Consider the following 16,646-nt stretch of genomic DNA (forward strand, 5'->3'; position numbering starts at 1 on the left):
TTTTCTTTCGGAATTTGGGCCCCAATCCAAACACATTGCATCAGGCATGGTTTGCTGGGTGAGGAGGAGAGCAGGACTATCACCTCCCTTGTTCCACATACTATATCTCCATGGATGTAACCTGAGAACATGCTAGATTTTTGAGAATTACATCTCACAGCTGACTAATATTGAACTATAGTTAACCAACATTCCATTTTCTGGATGCTGAATTTCATTTTGCCTGTTCCATAATGAATCATTGGTGCTCTGTTCTCAAGGACAAGGCCTTTCATTTAGTTCAATAAAATTGCATTCCAATCAATGTGTAGGATTTGTTCCAACATTCTAACCAAATTGAGATTTGTTTTGATATCATGATTATCTAATCTATGAACTCTTTCTCTTAATATTTCTCTAAATCTTCTGTTAACTTTCCATCAGTTCAGCATCTCATCAGTGGGTTTAGTTACATGATTCACAAGTCCAAATGTCACTTCTTCAGTGAGATCTCATGATACTCTATCCAAAATTGATGCCCCCACCTCCAATCCAATATACTTCCTATATTCTTTATCTGCTCTTTTCATCCATTACATGGATACTCATCGAACATAACATTTTTATTTATTTATTTTATACTTCTTATATTTCTTTAGAATGTAAGCTCTATTAGAGGAGCAGTTTCTGTAAGTTCTATTCCCTGCTGGATTTCATATTTGTTGTATGGGTGTATTTGAATACATCAGCAATATCATTCAAATCAGTAAGACCAAGCTAGAATGCAGTACAATCTACTAGAGGTTGCTGCCCCTCACCAGGTTACTACTGACCTTTTGGTCACTCATAAGTCCACTTAACGGTATTAGCACCCAGCTCAACTTATCTTCACTTTATCCAGAAGGCTATCAAGAGAGTTTGTCACATTTTTTGGCTGAAATCAGATATTTTGTGTTGGTGGTAGCCCTCTGATCTATCAATCTGGAAGTTCTTTTCCAAAGAAAGGAAATGGAATTCATCTGACATAACTTATCACTTCCTTTTTCTAACTGCACACAGATCATCCTTTTGATGACTCATTTTAAATCCTGCTCCAGAAGGACAGTGTGTTAATCAGTGACCTGTCCAAACTCTTTGATTTCCGGCAGGGAGGTCCCTCCAGGTGTGAGATCCTTTTGGCTGGGGTTCAGGGCTTTTTCATAGACTGGCTATTAGAAGGTGGAGTTAGCACCACAGAGTTGGAAGGCTTAGGCTTAGATGCCATTCTTGTGTCGCATTGGAATATTACATTCTTTTTTTGTGGGTCTCAGCTTCTGCAGTGCATAATATAAAAATGGTATTATTTTTAAAAATATAGCGTGATTCTTTATTTATTGCTATTTACACCCTTTTGGTTTCATGTCTAGTTGCTACATACAGACAACAAAGATCTGAGATTTTTTATATATTTAGTTTATTTTTACTGCTGTTTGGATCTAAAGGATTTACATTTATCTTATCCATTTCCTTTTTTCCCACTCTTTCTGACACAGCTATAGTTGAGGCCCTTATCATCTCATCACTGAATTACTGGCGTCGCCTCCTAACTGGCCCCACATCTCCCATCTCTTGCTTCTCCATCTTAGACTTTTCAATCAGGCTAATTGCCTAGAACCTGGCTACTCAAAATGTGGTCTGTGAACCACAGCATCAGCATCTCTTGGGAGCCTGTTAGAAATGTAGACTCTCTCAGGCTCCACTCAAAACGTACAGAATCAGAATGTATAGGTCAACAGGACCCACAGGTGATGCAAACCCACATTAAAATCGAGAACCACCATCTTTTCTTCTACCATGCCATTCCCCTTCTAAGGGGTATCCTTAAAATTCACATTGAACCGGGCTGGGCACAATGGCTCTCACCTGTAATCCCAGCACTTTGGGAGGCCGTGGCGGGTGGATCACGAGGTCAGGAGATCGAGACCATCCTGGCTAACACGGTGAAACCCCGTCTCCACTAAAAACACAAAAAAATCAGCTGGGTGTGGTGGTGGGCGCCTGTAGTCCCAGCTACTCAGGAGGCTGAGGCAGGAGAATGGTATGAACCCGGGAGGCAGAGCTTGCAGTGAGCCGAGATTGTGCCACTGCACTCCAGCGTTGGCAGCAGAGCTAGACTCCGTCTCAAGAAAATAAAAAATAAAAAATAAAATAAATTCACATTGAACCATCTCCAAACTATCTCAGGCAGAAAGGGATCCACCTTAATCTTCAAATGAGATATTTTTGACATGAAAGTGTAAATGCCCACCTTTACTTTCTTCTCATTGGTTCTGAGAATGATTAACTAGTTTATCTAGATAACTTTAGAACATTTGTAAAAATTACTGCGATTCAACTGGAGACTTTCTTCTGGTAGAAGCCAACTGATATATTGTTGTTTGGTGAGTGAGGGTTAAGGGAACCATGTGTGATGGGTTAGTTGGAAATGTTCCTATTATTTATTATGAATTTATTTTGTGTTTGACACAGTGACAGGTATTTTGCATACTTAATTTAATCCTCATAATAATCCCACTTGGGAAGGTGTTTTTATCAACATTTTACATGTGAGGAAACTGAGACTTAACAAATTTAGGTTGTCCAGAGTCACAGTTTTGGTTAGAGTTCAGGCTGCACTGTAGTAACAAAGATAAAAATACAGTGGTTGAGACAAGTTGCTCTGCCCTGAGAGGACTGGTGACCCCGAGTGGGAGACACTGATGCTCTCTGAAGCCACTCAGCTTCCCTCTCTCATCCTGCCTTGTCATCCCCACAGTGTTGTCCACACCCATTTGCTTGGATCTGGTTCCTGCCTTGGGAAGGGTGAAAGGGAAAGTGAAGAGCACGCAGTTTTCTTATGAAAACATAATCCAGAGGTTCTACCTGTCATTTGTACTCACATTCTGCTAGTAAAGGCTTGGTCACATAGCCACACCTACTTGCAAAAGAAGCAGAGAAATGTGGAAACTTGGGGAGTTATTTAGTAAAGGGAAGAGGGGGAATGGCTACTAGAGGAAAATTGTAGGCTCTGCCATAAGCTCCTACCCGATGAGTGGAAGAGCTAGATTCCAAGCCCATGACTAAAACCTGTGATCTTTCCATCACATTTTTCCACCACTTCTCATACTTGACAGCAAATATTTGTTGAATTGAGATAGGCCAAGGTATTATATATAAGCCTTTTGGTTATTTGAAATAGTTTCTTCTTTCTCTCTTGCCTCCCTGATTACCTATACAGTTCAGGGTTCAAACTGTCCCTGTTTCTGATAATGTTTTTTTTTTTAATTTGTAAAACAGGAAACTGATGTTAATCTTCCTTCAGTAGAAATACTGTAATAAAATAATCCACCAATTATTAGAGGTTCTGTAAACCATATGAGATGTGATAATGGCTTAACGATACTGATCTTTTAAATGACCAGATAACCATCTCCTTTAAAATAAGTGTTGTCTTAGGAAAATGCCATTGCTGAAAACATTTTTTGATATTTTGGCTGGTATATCAGTTAACTCTTGCTGTACTAATGCTTCATGACTCCACCACCAAAATCTCAAAGGCATGCAGCGATATTTAATTTGTGTATCTGTAGGTCTCCTGGGGGTCAACTCTTTAGCCTAAGCCTTCCTGGCCAGCTCTGTTTCAGGTATCTATTGCCCTCCTTCTGAGATAACAGACTAGCATGGACATACTTTTCTCTGACGATGGCACAAATGTTAAGAGAACAACTAGAAATACTTGAGGCTTTTTGAGGCCTCGGCTGGGAACTGGCACAACCTGTGTCATGCCACCTGGCAAGTCATATGCCCAAACCCACAATCAAGGGCCATGGGAAATGCTGTACACCTTAAGTGAGAGAAAATGTAGTCACGTAGTAAAGGATTTGGTGAAGGACCAGAGCCAACAAAGAAACCTTCAATTGCTTTGCCTTTCACAAGTTACTTTGAATATTTGCAGTGATAGTAAATCTTTTAAAGGTACCTTTGAATTTTTTTAGTAAAACGGCTAAGTTTATAAATAAAATTAAAGAATCAAGCTAGGTTTATTTTTAGGCAGAAAGGTAGCTATTTAAGCATGTGTTATAAAATAATGAGGCTTATTTCTAGAAGAATTGATTCAAGAATATGGCTTTTGATGGCAGAATAGTTGGAATAAATGCACAGTCTTTTAAGGTGACCACTTTGAAAGGATAACACTCATTTAAATATTGGGTTATAAAATTTTTTTTAATAAGGCTTGTTACTTATAATCCTATGTTACCACTTTGTCTCAAAGTGGGAAGGGGATGTTATAAAATAATGAGACTTATTTCCAGAAGAATTGATTCAGGAATATGGCATTTGATGGTAGAATAGTTGGGATAAATGTATAGCCTTTTAAGGTGACGACTTTGAAAGGGTAGCACTCATTTAAACATTGGGTTATAATTTTTTTTTTTTAAAATAAGCCTTGTGACTTATAGTCCTATGTTACCACTTTGTCTCAAAGTGGGAAGGGGACTGAATAGAGGCCCATCCCTGATCCTTTGACTAATCCTAGAAAAATGTGCTTTATGTGCAGATTCTTATTGCCAAGTCCCCTCTGGCTCCCTTCACTTCATTTGTCTACACCATCAAGGAGGAAGGCCTGGTTCTTCAAGGTAAGATCCTTGGATTAAGCCATTTCTTTCAGCTGATTATGCTCAGTGCTGCCCATTGCTAGTGGTAATTACTGCTATGGTTCTGATAGAAGCTAGCTCTAGACAGAATCAAAAGCCAAGATGCATTGGCCAGTGATATTTACCCTAATGAGAGCAAGAGATCAGCAGTTGTGGCAAGAATTTGACAGAGAAGATTGAGGTAGGGCTGAAGGAGACCTACAGAATTTCCTAACAGAATGAGACAATCAAAACATGAGGATCAAACCAAGAAAGCTCGGAATTGCTACCACCCCATTCCTCTTTGCAGATCCTATGGCATGAAGTGGGCAATTATTCTGACACCAGCGGGGAGGTGAGGAGCCCATGCTGCCCCAGAGCCCCCTTGCTTAACAAGCTGAAGAACCGTCTGGGTTGGCAGCCTCTGGGGCACAATATCATGACTCCATGAGCCCTACTTCCCTGACTCCTTCTGGTTATCCTGTTTCCTTTTCCTGTCCTGTCCTGACATGGTCTTCCTGCTGGGGACCAGACCTTTAGGACCTGCACCTTGTGACATGAGCCCGGGACTTAGAAGGAGCTGAGTTCTTGCTTAGGGTAGAGCACCCTGAGGCCGTGTCCTGGAACTCACTGATCTACAATGGCGATTCATTTCTAGATGCTAGATATGCCAGTGGTTAGGAAAGGCACTGGAATGCAGGTTTTTCCAGAAAATAATTAACATAAAGGGGTAAATTCAAGCACTGTTAGAAGAGTCAGCCCACAAGATCAGATGTCCAAAACTGCTTTGCGGATGAGGAAGGATCCACACAGAAGTGCTCAGGATACACATCTGTCCCCCGCTGTTGGGCAGGAGACCCCACCCACAGAGATGCTTAAGTGAATATCTGGCCTCACCCTAGAGGAGCATATTGTCACTGCTGTCCATGGGAGAAGGCCTGCCCTGAAGGATTTATAAGTTAAGTATTTTTCCCAGGTTTGTGAAACAGGGCAGTCCCTGTAATTTCCCCATAGAGATACATTGCATTGCAAAGACCTAGCAAGGATTATGTGGGGCAGGCTGGGGAGTTCATGCTTCCAACTAAGGAACAGGCTGCAGCCTTCCCTTTCCTTCCCCTTCTAAAATGTCTGCTTCTTAATGGACTCACAAAGCAGCATGTTTGTTTGGTGCAGCTGAGCTCCACAGCGGGGACTCTCAGGTCCACGAAATTTGGGGTGAGAACTACAACCTTTGGCTCTTAGCCTTTGACTTATGCTATCCAAGTTCCTTGGTAAATATTTTTTTTTACAATTGCAAATAGTGTTTTCTGACAAAAGAGCAGAGATTTTAAGACCAGATTAAGCAAAGCAAACAGCAGGCCTCTTTGTTACATACTCTCTAAGGGTGTATAACTAATAAGCAATCAGAAAGCTGGACTTTTATTTACCCAGTACACAGGGTGGCATTCAGCTCTTCATTTTTAGAGGCTTTCTTAAAAGATTAGAAGTATAGTAAGTAGCAAATTTAGATGAAGATTTCAAGAAATTCTATGGAAGACTACAAGATAATTTCAGGAGGAAAAGAGTTTGTTCTGCTCGGATGACCTGTATGAAGAGCCTTGATGTGATACATGCACCCTGATCACTAGGCATTTTGTTAAATAGCATTTCTAAGCCTGGTCAAATTTGGATAACTTTTGGGATAATATTTGTGAGAACAAGAGTCACTGAGTTACCTCTCTAATGCTCATTGCTAAGATCATGATTTTAAGAGGGAAGAGAAAGTTATTTAGAGAAAGTAGAGCCTGGAAATACAATGAATTGGTAGAGGTTAAAAAAAAACTGCAAGGAATGACTTTTTGAAAAAGTTGGAAAACAGGGGAGAAAGCAGATCACTAAAGGAGGCTGACCTGGAGCTGTGTCTAGGAAAGATAAAAATTCAGGAAAATGTCTTATGATTCAAGAACAACAACCAGTAAGTAAAATGCTTGGTTGGGAGACCTTAGAACCTCACCTGGGTGCTTTCTAAGTTGTTTTCTCTCTCCCACTCCCCCAAGCTACACATCCCTCTCTGGGGTTTCCCAGAAGCAGTGGAACACCTCTGCTTTTACCAGCAATGCCCGTGAAAACAAACCTCTTGACACGCCCTGCCTTCTTGCTGTGTGCTCCCAAAGACTTTGAGAAAACAAAAAAATGCGGGTCCCCAGAAAATGCAGGTCCCTCCTTTATTAGAAAGAATCTTTGGATTTTGCTTTCAGCTTTGTTATGATCTTGAGAAAATATCTGGGCCTTGATTTTGTCAGCTGGAAAATGAAAACATTAACCTTGATTCAAGGCTTTGAAAACTGTCGCAACCCATTGGTGGGTCATGAAGTGAAACTGATGAATCACAACCGGCATTTGAAAACCGAGAGAGAGAAGACAGAAGAAAGAGAGAAGAAAAAATACCAGATTATATCACACATATTGTATCATTTCATAAAATATTTCTTATGTGAGTGTGTGTTTGTGAATGTGCACACACTATGGGTTTCTGTGGGGGCCGCAGCATAAAACGTTTTTCTTACATGGATTGTTGTAACCAGCCTGCAGCATCTCCAACAGCCTTGTCATATCAGCTTTGTCCGATCCTCCTAGGCAAGGATGTAGTCATCATTCCCTTAGCTCAGCCCAGTTGTACCCTTGAGATCGCCACATACTGCATCGTCAAAGCTAATTTTTCCCCCTTCTTACCAGATGACTGAACTAAAAGACACCTGCACAATTCCCCAGGTTTAAAGCAAAGAAACCCTTGGTCTCTGGGTGGAAAACTTGGAAAGTTACCGTCAGTCAAGGCCAAGTAGCTTTCCTTCCATGAGGAGTTGCACCGGCAGGTGAGCCCCGAGTTGGTGTGGAGGTTGGCACCTGGAGCTCTGGGTGGGATATGCAGCCTATGTCCAGGGACTTAGAGACAGACAGGGCAACTCCTGTGCTGCCAACTAGAAGGGAGACCGCCAGCCACTGTGGCTGACATTCGGTCTTCAATAGAGCCGCCTGGATGGTGGAAACAAGCCCACCACACCGGCTACCTGTGGGGGTAGGGAATGATCCCTCGGTGCCTTTTATCCCTTAGCAAGCCCCAAGATGCCTACTGGCCTGCTAGCCAGGAGATTTTATAATACCTGAAGAACTCCTGAGTGCTCAAGCAGAGGGAGGGAATAAAAGGTGAGGGCAGAATTCGATTTATCAGCTCCACAGGCCATTTCCCTCACCGGTTCTCAAGGATTAGGATGCTGAGAACAGTCAGCAACTGGGGGCCTTCTACCCTTTCCTCCCCTTTGTTCACTGGGATGGGAAGGACAATAAAGCGGCAGGCTGGAGAGACTGAGGGGCTGGTTAGAGATTTCTCAGGCTGCTTTTTGAAACACTTGAAGGAGCCGGTCCATGCTATTGTTGTAGTAAAATAGAAAGCGGAACTATTCTCTTTTTGCAAAAAGAAGAAGAAGAAGAAAAAGAAAGAAAGAAAAAGTAAATGAAAGAACCCCCCTCCTCCCAGCATCTTCAGGAGGCCTCAACTCAGGCCATTAACATGGTAATACCATCCTGTTTGCATCTTCTTTGTCTGTCCAGCGCTTGTCTGGGATCCTGGCCTCTGGATGCTGGACCCTGGATGCTGGAAATACTTAGGCCCCAAAGGAGAGGGAGCTCACAGCCACCAGTTTCCTGAGGGTTTGGACTCTGAGAGGGGGCTAGATCCCAGGCAGAGAGTTGAGCCTCTCTGTGCAATGAAGTGGGAAAGGCAGAGGTAGGAGGGGATCTCATGAATCCATTTTTCCTTTGGTCCCCAGAGTTCACCATGCAAGTCTCAGTGCCTGCCAAGTGAAAAAGCTTAGCGGTTTGGCTAGCTTCTTAGAGTGATGCTCAGGTGTGCTGGGGCCTAGTGGAGAGGGAAGAGCAGGAGTTGGTTCTGGGAATCAGCTTTAATGGTGTGTGCCCACAGAAGCACCTGGCAGCAGAAAGGAAAGGGAGTTTACAGTGAACTCCAGGCTGACGCACGTCTCCTCTGGTCATGTCCTTTGTTCCCCTGGCAAGCCTCAAATGTTGTGCCACCCAGAACACAGCTGGGACTCAAGGCCAGGAATAAAGATTCTGTCATTGAAAGCAGCTGGGCTGTGTCGCTGGCACTGCAGGAGGCCTAGAGGAAAACCCAGGTCCCAGCTCTCTGGGAGCCCTCCTAGTTTTCAGGGGCTCATAGGCACAAACACCTGCAGACTTGGGGAAACAGAACCTAAGGAAGGGGAGGCCCAGGGGAATGAAGGGTTGATCTAGCACAGCCTCCCCTTTACTCCTTTCCACAGGGATCTGGGGAGGATTTGTAAAAGAAAAGCCAGGTTGTTTGGAACAGGACAGAAGATAGTGGCTTAGTTCCCCAGTAAGACAGAAGCGTGTTTTTTATACCATTTTTGCAAAATCAAAGTCAGGTATGACAGGTTGAATTTGGATCCTGACACTGTTGTCTATCAGTGTAGGTTTAAATGAGCAGCATAAACCGTGGAGTGGGAGCTGGGGAGACCAGGGCACCATGAGACAGGTCCAGAGAAAGTGCTGGAAATGAAATTAGTTTCCCATATCTCCAACCACTTGGCATAGGGTGGCAGAAGAAAACAGAAAACAAAGCAACAGTGATCCTTTTTAGAGCTGAAAAGCTATGTGCCTCATCTTTCTTGATTTGCTTTTGCAATCAAGAACGGTTTGATCACCTTTTGAAACATATCAGGAAAGGCATTAATCTCTTCTGTTTGTTCCCTTGTCACAAACTTGCGTTAAGTTTTCCCACCCTGTTTTTTCAGTCACTGAGCCAACTGGATGATTTATTGAAAAAAATTTCCCCCCAAATACCACCCCCTGAGTTCATCCGATTTCAGTTTGAATCAGTAACCTATCAAAATGTTTTATGCTGCTGGACTCAAAGTAACCCAGAAGATTCTCAATTTATTTCCATCCAGGTACAGAGGTGTCTGCATGGTAAATACCACCTCCGCACCTGGCACAGTCTGGCATTCTGGTGGGAGCCTGGGCAAAGAGCCCTGGAACTCAATGGAGCAAAGAGAGTGAACTCCTCTCCCAGAGGTCATGGAGAAGAAGGCAGAGCAGACCGGCCACATTGTCCCCAGTCTGCCCGGTGCCACTGCAGCCTCAGAAAGTTTGTCTAGGCCAAGGCGCTGACCTTTGCTGCTTCTGCCTGCCTCTTAGTGTGGGGCCTCCCCGGGAGATGAGAAAGGAGAGGAAGGACTCCTATCTGCTCAGTTCTCTTCTCCCCTGTCCACATTCACTTTACACCCCCTCCCTCCGTGACATCTTCTCATACAGGCTCTCTGCTTTGTTTACTTTTTTTTTTCTGGCAGTTAGCCTTGAAGAGAGATTTTACAATATTTGGAAATATTTTATAATATATGAAAAAATATTTTAAATACAGAAGAGCACAGAAAATCATAAAAGAAAACAGGTGACTCTAACACCCCAAATAAACAAATACTAAAATTTTGTCCCATTTGTTTCAGATTTTTTTTTTTTTAATTACAGGAATGAAACTTGACAAACTTTAGGACTCCTTTGTACCTATTCCTGGTCCATTCCCTCCTCATCCCACATTCCTCCACAAAAGTGAAAACTCTCCAGAGTTCGGTCTACATCTTTCCTCTCCATTCTTAAAAATGTTTCTACATATGTGTGAATCCACACATAGTATAACGATTGATTTTGAGTGCATTCTGAAATTTGCATAAATGGTTTATTGTACAGGATTTCACAACTTGCTTTTGTTGCTTAACATTGTTTTTGTAATATAGCCATGTGATACACAGGCCACGTGATACACAGGCCACGTGATACACAGGTCCTGCTCTTTCACCTTAGATATCCACATCTATTCAGTGTGTGAATATACCACATGTTACCCACTCCCCTACTTATGGAAATTTTGATTATTCTTAACAGTTTTATTACGTGTTTCTTGATATTTAGGTATGAAGGTTTCACTAGGTATATATAAAAAACGAAATGACTGGTCAGAGTGTCTGCACGTTTTCATTTTTACTGTATTTTCCCAAATTACTCTCCAAAGACTTTTACCAGCGTACACTCATTCTGGAGATAGTGGACCAATTTCTCTGCAGCCTCGTATAATCATAAGTTTGTTGTCATCCTTCCACAGGCAGTCTTCTCATGACTTCTTTAGGGATGTGCTGCACTCTAGCCTGAGTGACAGAGCAAAACCCCATCTCTCTCTCTTAAAAAAAGTCCTCATTTCCCTAAAGTTAACTATGGAATACTTCCCAGAAAGCGAGCTTTTAATCTCATCCATCACCCTGATTCTCACTTGAGGGAACTGAGTTCCAGAAAGGTAAAGTAATGTTCACTGCCTCAAAACTGGGTTTGTAGCCCTTTCTAAGCCCTCAGCCTGGGCTCCTAAGATTTTAGAAAATCGGAAGTGGGTTTGGGCTCTCTCATCTTCCATCATGGCAGCCCCTGTGGCAACTTACCTCTCAGGCTTCATGAGCCTCTGTTGAGATACTTTCAGGCCTGTCCTGAAATTTGAATCTGGAAATTCTAAGCTAACATGGATTGGTCATACTGATATAATAATCCTTCAACAAAGTCCCTGAGTACAGTTCAATTATAAGTTTGGCCAGGTGTAACTATAACCTAAACTAACAGTGGTATACATGATAGAGATGCACTACTTCCTCATGTCGTGCTGAGGAGGAATGCAGTCCAGAGCTGGCATGGCAGCTCATCTCTACATGTCTATCCAAGAGTCCAGACCATTGGCTTTTTGCTCTGTCACACCTAGGATGTTGCCATTACCATGGTCAAGAATGGTTCAGCATCATGCCCTCCATCGCAGTAGCAGGATGTGCATGAGATAGAGAATGATGGTGGGAGGGAAAGCATCCCCCTTCCCTTGGGACATTAACCAGAAGTTATACACATTATTTCTGTTTATATGATGTTGGCCAGTCTATAAATATATGATCAGAAAGGCTAAAAATGTAGCCATTAATCTGGGTGGCCATATACCCAGCTAAATTTTGGGAGTTCTGTTATCATGAGGAAAGAAAAGAAAATGAATATTCAGTGACACAGCCCTTTCTGAGGAGCCCAGTTGCAGAGATTAGGTGCAATAGTACAGACTTAAGGGCTGGGCTTGTTGCATAATAGAGTTATACTCTTAAAATGCAGCATCAATATTGTATGTATTAAGAAGTGCCATCTGGACCTGCTTTGGTTCCAGACTCTAAAGTAGAAGAGAAGGGGTATCACTTCACCAAGGGTCAGCACCCAAAAATCTTGTTCTGCCCACCCAAAACAGACTCTCCTCCAGGAAGGAGTTTTGGTATGTGTTTTGCTTTTATGCAGTATGCAAGAAAGAAACTTCAGTGAGAGCTACTATTGCTTATAGCACAAGGCAGGGCATGAACTTGGATCCAAACTCATAGACCAAACACTTTTTTTTTCCAAAATGTTTTTTCCTGTCTCTACTTTTTAAAAAAAATATGAAACAAAATGTCAGTTGGAATAACATTATAGAGAAAAACTGTATTCCAAGGCCTGGACTGTAGTTAGACTGGATTTACATTCCTCTTTTAGAACCTGGAAGCCACTTGGCTATCTTTGCAGAGTTGACAATTTGCATTTACAAAAATGGCCAGGTAAGAGTACCAAAATATGTTAAATCAATTCAGGTTGTTTATTTTCTTTGAAAGTCTCTTCCAAAGAACTTCATGTTCTTTCTGGAATATGATTTAAGCTGCATTTCAGTGAGTTCAGTTCAGCAAATATTTGTTGAGCATCTATTGTTCACAAAGCATGGTGCTCGGGGTCAAGAGATATAAGGCTGAAAAAAAAAAAGGTCCCTTCCTTTTAGTAGCCCAGAATCTAGTTAGGAGAGATGTAGTTAAATAAGTTTAATCAAAAGCAAACTGTGATACCTATTACCAAGGTTCACACAGTGGAATATAGAAGGATAAAGGAGGTAGACTCATTCCAACTGGGATGACTGAGGAAGGTTCCTGAGAGTACGTGGGACTTGGACTGGACTTCAGCTTGTGAATGCCTACAAAAACCACATTCCATTGTCTCTTGACAGAAGCCAATTTCTTTTGCTATTTGAGGATAGATTCAGGGACACTGGGGAATGCTGATTAGTTCCATCACTAATGCTGATTAGTGGTGAATGTTGAATCATGCTGACTAATGTGTTCTAAATGGATTGACTCAACAATAAAGGGAACGTTGAGAGTCAAGAGTTCAGATCCTGAATTTCACCGATGAAGTGTAAATCACTTCGCCACTTAGTACTTAATTTTTTTGTCAATTAAAATGTGTTCGTGGGTGAGAATCCAATAAGTCATCCTGACCCATGAGGGCTTCAGAAACTTCAAGGATAACAGACAGCTTAACAGTGACTACTAGGACAGGCTTATGCGACCTTGGGTTATTCATAGTGCACACAGAGTCAGAACACCCATCACATGCCCCTCGCCAGCCATGCGAAACTTCTGTTTCCTCACACATGCCATGAGAAGTGACAAACAGTGCACTGAACTCACAAAACCCGACAAATAGAGGAGCTTTTGAAAAATCTTCCTATCTACCTACTGGGGTGTCTGTGTCTTTCTACAACAAATGTCGCCACAGAACTAAGGGCTTGCATTGCAGACACAGCTCTTTCTCTCTTTTGACATCTCCCCAGCTAGACTGCTTGAGAACCTGGCCTTCCATGTCCAGATGTTTACTGAATTCTGAAGGCCCCCCAAAGAGCCCAAGTTCTTTTGTTGCTCTCCAAATCATTTCCCACAGAGACTGACCAATGTCCTGAAGGAGCCCTTCAATAGGGAGGATAAATGAAGGCAGATGAAGACATGGCCCCCTGAGGCTTACCCACATCCACTCGAACAAAAGGTCTGAGGCACAACCTTGTAAGGAGTGTTTTGGTCAGCAGCGTCCCTGTGCGAGGCCAAGTCTCCCCTACAGGGCTGCTTTCAATGGCTACCATCATAGTGGAAGTATTGGGCATTTGTTAAGGGCTGTGGTGTGCTAGGTATAGCACAAAACATCTAAATCATGCTCCCCTGCCTTTGTGAGGGCTTCCTGGCTACAGATGGCAGCTGGCTTTCTCAGGGGAAACTTGGGGGTCATAGAGAAAGCTGAAGAGGGGTGCTTGGTTCTGTGGATGACCTCTTCCCGCCCAGCGCAGTGACACTCCCCTTTTGTCTATAGCTATCCTTAGTCAAGCCAGGGCTGCACGACCCTAACCCACACTTCTGCTGTGTTTCTGGGTCTCTGGTTTGTGAGGCCAGTGGCTCTGTGGGTGATAGGTATGGAAGAGGACCACTGTTGGAGGAAAGTTCCAATTAGGTTGCTGGTGGGAAGTTAGTGCATTTCGTAACATTTTTTTTTTTTTTCAAACTTACTTTCTCTCTCTCTTTTTTTTTCCCCCCTCCTTTAGGCCAACAGAGGCCATAGGGATACTGTGACCTTTGTCTAGAGTTGATGGGGGTGTGATTTGTGAAATAAAACAGGACCGTACTGCTTGGAAGAAGGAAACGGAAGCTGACATAATGGGGATTAATTAGTTGATTGCTGTTGAGATGGTAACAGATTTGCTCCTAAACCATTGAGCTAGCGATTTCAGACCTAGCAGGGAAGGTGAAGATGAAGAAGCCTTTGTTCAGGTCTCTAGATGTGTAGGGCTGAGGGCTTTGCCGCCATGGGATGTCAACAGCCATAATAATAATTTGCACTTATATAGCACCTTTCAACCAGGCACCTCAAAGCGGTTTAACCACATTAATTAATTAAAGCCCACAATCCCCCTGGGGAGAGGAGGAGGATGACTAACAAGATTTGTAATTACAGGAGCGAACATTTCCGAATAAAGTATTGTCTACCAAATAAAAAGAGTAGGTGTAAAGGAATTGGGGTCTCCAAATAGTAACCAATTCAGAAATGAAATCATGGAATGATGTGGGAGGTTGGGGGCGGGCATGGGCACGGGGGTCGACTATGTGTCAGAGGGAGGTCGATGGGCTCAGAATTCACTGACAGGTTCAGATCCAGCCGAGAAGTGGAGCATGTATGGTATTAGTGGCATTTGAAGGTCATTAGTGGCATAACTATTGTAGTGTAAATTCAAGTTTCATTGGTATATTGTGTATAGCCCTGCAGAACAAAGAGTGAGACTCATGCAGTATTTAATAAAGGATGAAATGATTTCTTTAGATTTAAAGCCCAAAGCTGGGCCAGTCAATTAGCAAATAAATCAATTGGTGACCCGTAGGATAATTTAGTCGTTTCCAGTAGAACACCCAGCCTACACGTTCCTACTGCCATGAGGCTCTGATTGAAGCATCAGGCTGGGTTCAGGGCAAGGTCTGGGGTCTTTAGCCCCTCCAAAGCCAGGCATTAAATCTTTCCAGCCTTTGGCCTTGCTTACCCAGGTTGTTATTGACCTCAAGCTATCCTCTGTAGAATCATGTTGTACCTGCTCCTCCATCAGAGATTTTTAGTGCATTGAGGGCTAGAATCAAGTCTCCTCCTATTTCATGTCTCCTATGAGTGCCCAGCAGAGTGCTGTACACCAAGTAGGTACAGATTGATGAAGAATGATGAAGAATGACTGAGTCCTTTAAGCACTCAGGATTTGTTGAGCACATACCAAGTATTCAGGTGAAGCTTGAAAACAAAGCTCAATATGTGCCTGCCCTCCAAAAATGTACTCCAAGGAATGGGAAAAGATTTACAAACTATTAACTATAATATAAAGCAGAATCACATCCAAGCCCGGGGCAGCAAGGGCAATAGGAAGAGCATCTTATTCAGCTGGAGTGAATCAGGGAAGGTATTGGTGTGCTGAGCATTGGAAGGCAAGAAGGATTTGGGTAGACCTGGAAGAGGCAGAACAGGCAGATGTCCCAGGCTGTGACTATGTGTGTGACCCTCTGAGTGAGGTACATTTTGAGAACTTGGGATGTTCAATAGAATGTTGGTGAAAACCAAGGTGAGTTTTCGCATTTAATCAGGAAACGTACATTTCCTATGGATTCTTACGACATGAATTGGTTAATTTTGAACATCAAGGGATTATTTGAGAAGTTGGAGGTGGGGTTCAGGGTACACTACTCCAAAATCTGGCACGTTGGCCTTGAAAAAATAGCAGAAGCAGGAAGGCCATTTTCACCTTCCCCTCGCCCCTCCTCTCCTGAAGCAGGTTGTAAAATGTTCATTCCTAAAGTGTTCACTCTCTACCCAGAGGAAAGGAATATTCTTATCTCTGAAGACACGGAGACAGAGAATAATCTGAACAAACAGGCCTTGCTCAATTTCCCCCAGTTTATTCCCATTAGATCATACTCTTTAGTCCTCCAATCATACTTCTGCATGACTATCTACTCTTCATCAAACTTAAGTATGAAAATACACAGATTTCCCTGGTTTGGGGGTGGGTTTTTTTGTTTTGTTTTGGGTTTTGTTTTTGTTTGTTTGTTTTCCAGAGTCTCACTCTGTCTCCCAGTCTGGAGTACAGCAGTGCGATCACAGCTTACTGCAGCCTCAACCTCCCAGGCTCAAGTGATACTCCAACCTCAGCCTCCCAAGTAGCTGGGACCACAGATGGGTGGCATCACCACACCTGGCTAATTTTTTATTTTTTGTAGAGACAGGGTCTCCACTGTGTTGCCCAGGCTGGTCTTGAACTCCTGGGCTTAAGTGATCCTCCAGGCTCAAGCCACCTTCCCAGCTCAGCCTCCCAAAGTGCTGGGATTACAGGCATGAGCCACCATGCCCAGCTAGGTCTTCATTTCTAAAGGTTCTCATATCACATAAAACTTACATTAAATAAATTTTTATGCTTTTCTCTTGTAAATCTTGTTGTTGTTGTTGTTGTTGTTGTTGTTGTTTGAGATGGAGTCTCGCTCTGTCGCCCAGGTTAGAGTGCAGTGGCGCGATCTTGGCCTACTGTAACCTCTGCCTCCCAAGTTCAAGCAATTCTCCTGC

At 42.8% G+C, this 16,646-nt stretch overlaps 1 protein-coding gene across 7 annotated transcripts in view; it reads left to right on the top strand.

The window, feature by feature from the left end:
- The window catches only part of RAD51B (RAD51 paralog B), a 775,981-nt gene that overhangs the window by 621,034 nt on the left and 138,301 nt on the right, over positions 1 to 16,646 (top strand). For all 7 annotated transcript variants that reach the window (XR_012090986.1, XR_012090988.1, XR_012090987.1 and 4 more), the window contains exon 10: positions 4,556 to 4,634. Coding sequence is in view for 4 of the 7 variants with exons in the window: in XM_073011105.1 (XP_072867206.1) it covers positions 4,556 to 4,634 (79 nt within the window). In the remaining 3 variants the exon portion in view is untranslated. The remainder of the gene's footprint in view (positions 1 to 4,555; positions 4,635 to 16,646) is intronic.

This window comes from Chlorocebus sabaeus, chromosome 24 (genome assembly GCF_047675955.1).
Source record: "Chlorocebus sabaeus isolate Y175 chromosome 24, mChlSab1.0.hap1, whole genome shotgun sequence".
In the NCBI taxonomy this organism is placed as follows: Eukaryota; Metazoa; Chordata; class Mammalia; order Primates; family Cercopithecidae; genus Chlorocebus; species Chlorocebus sabaeus.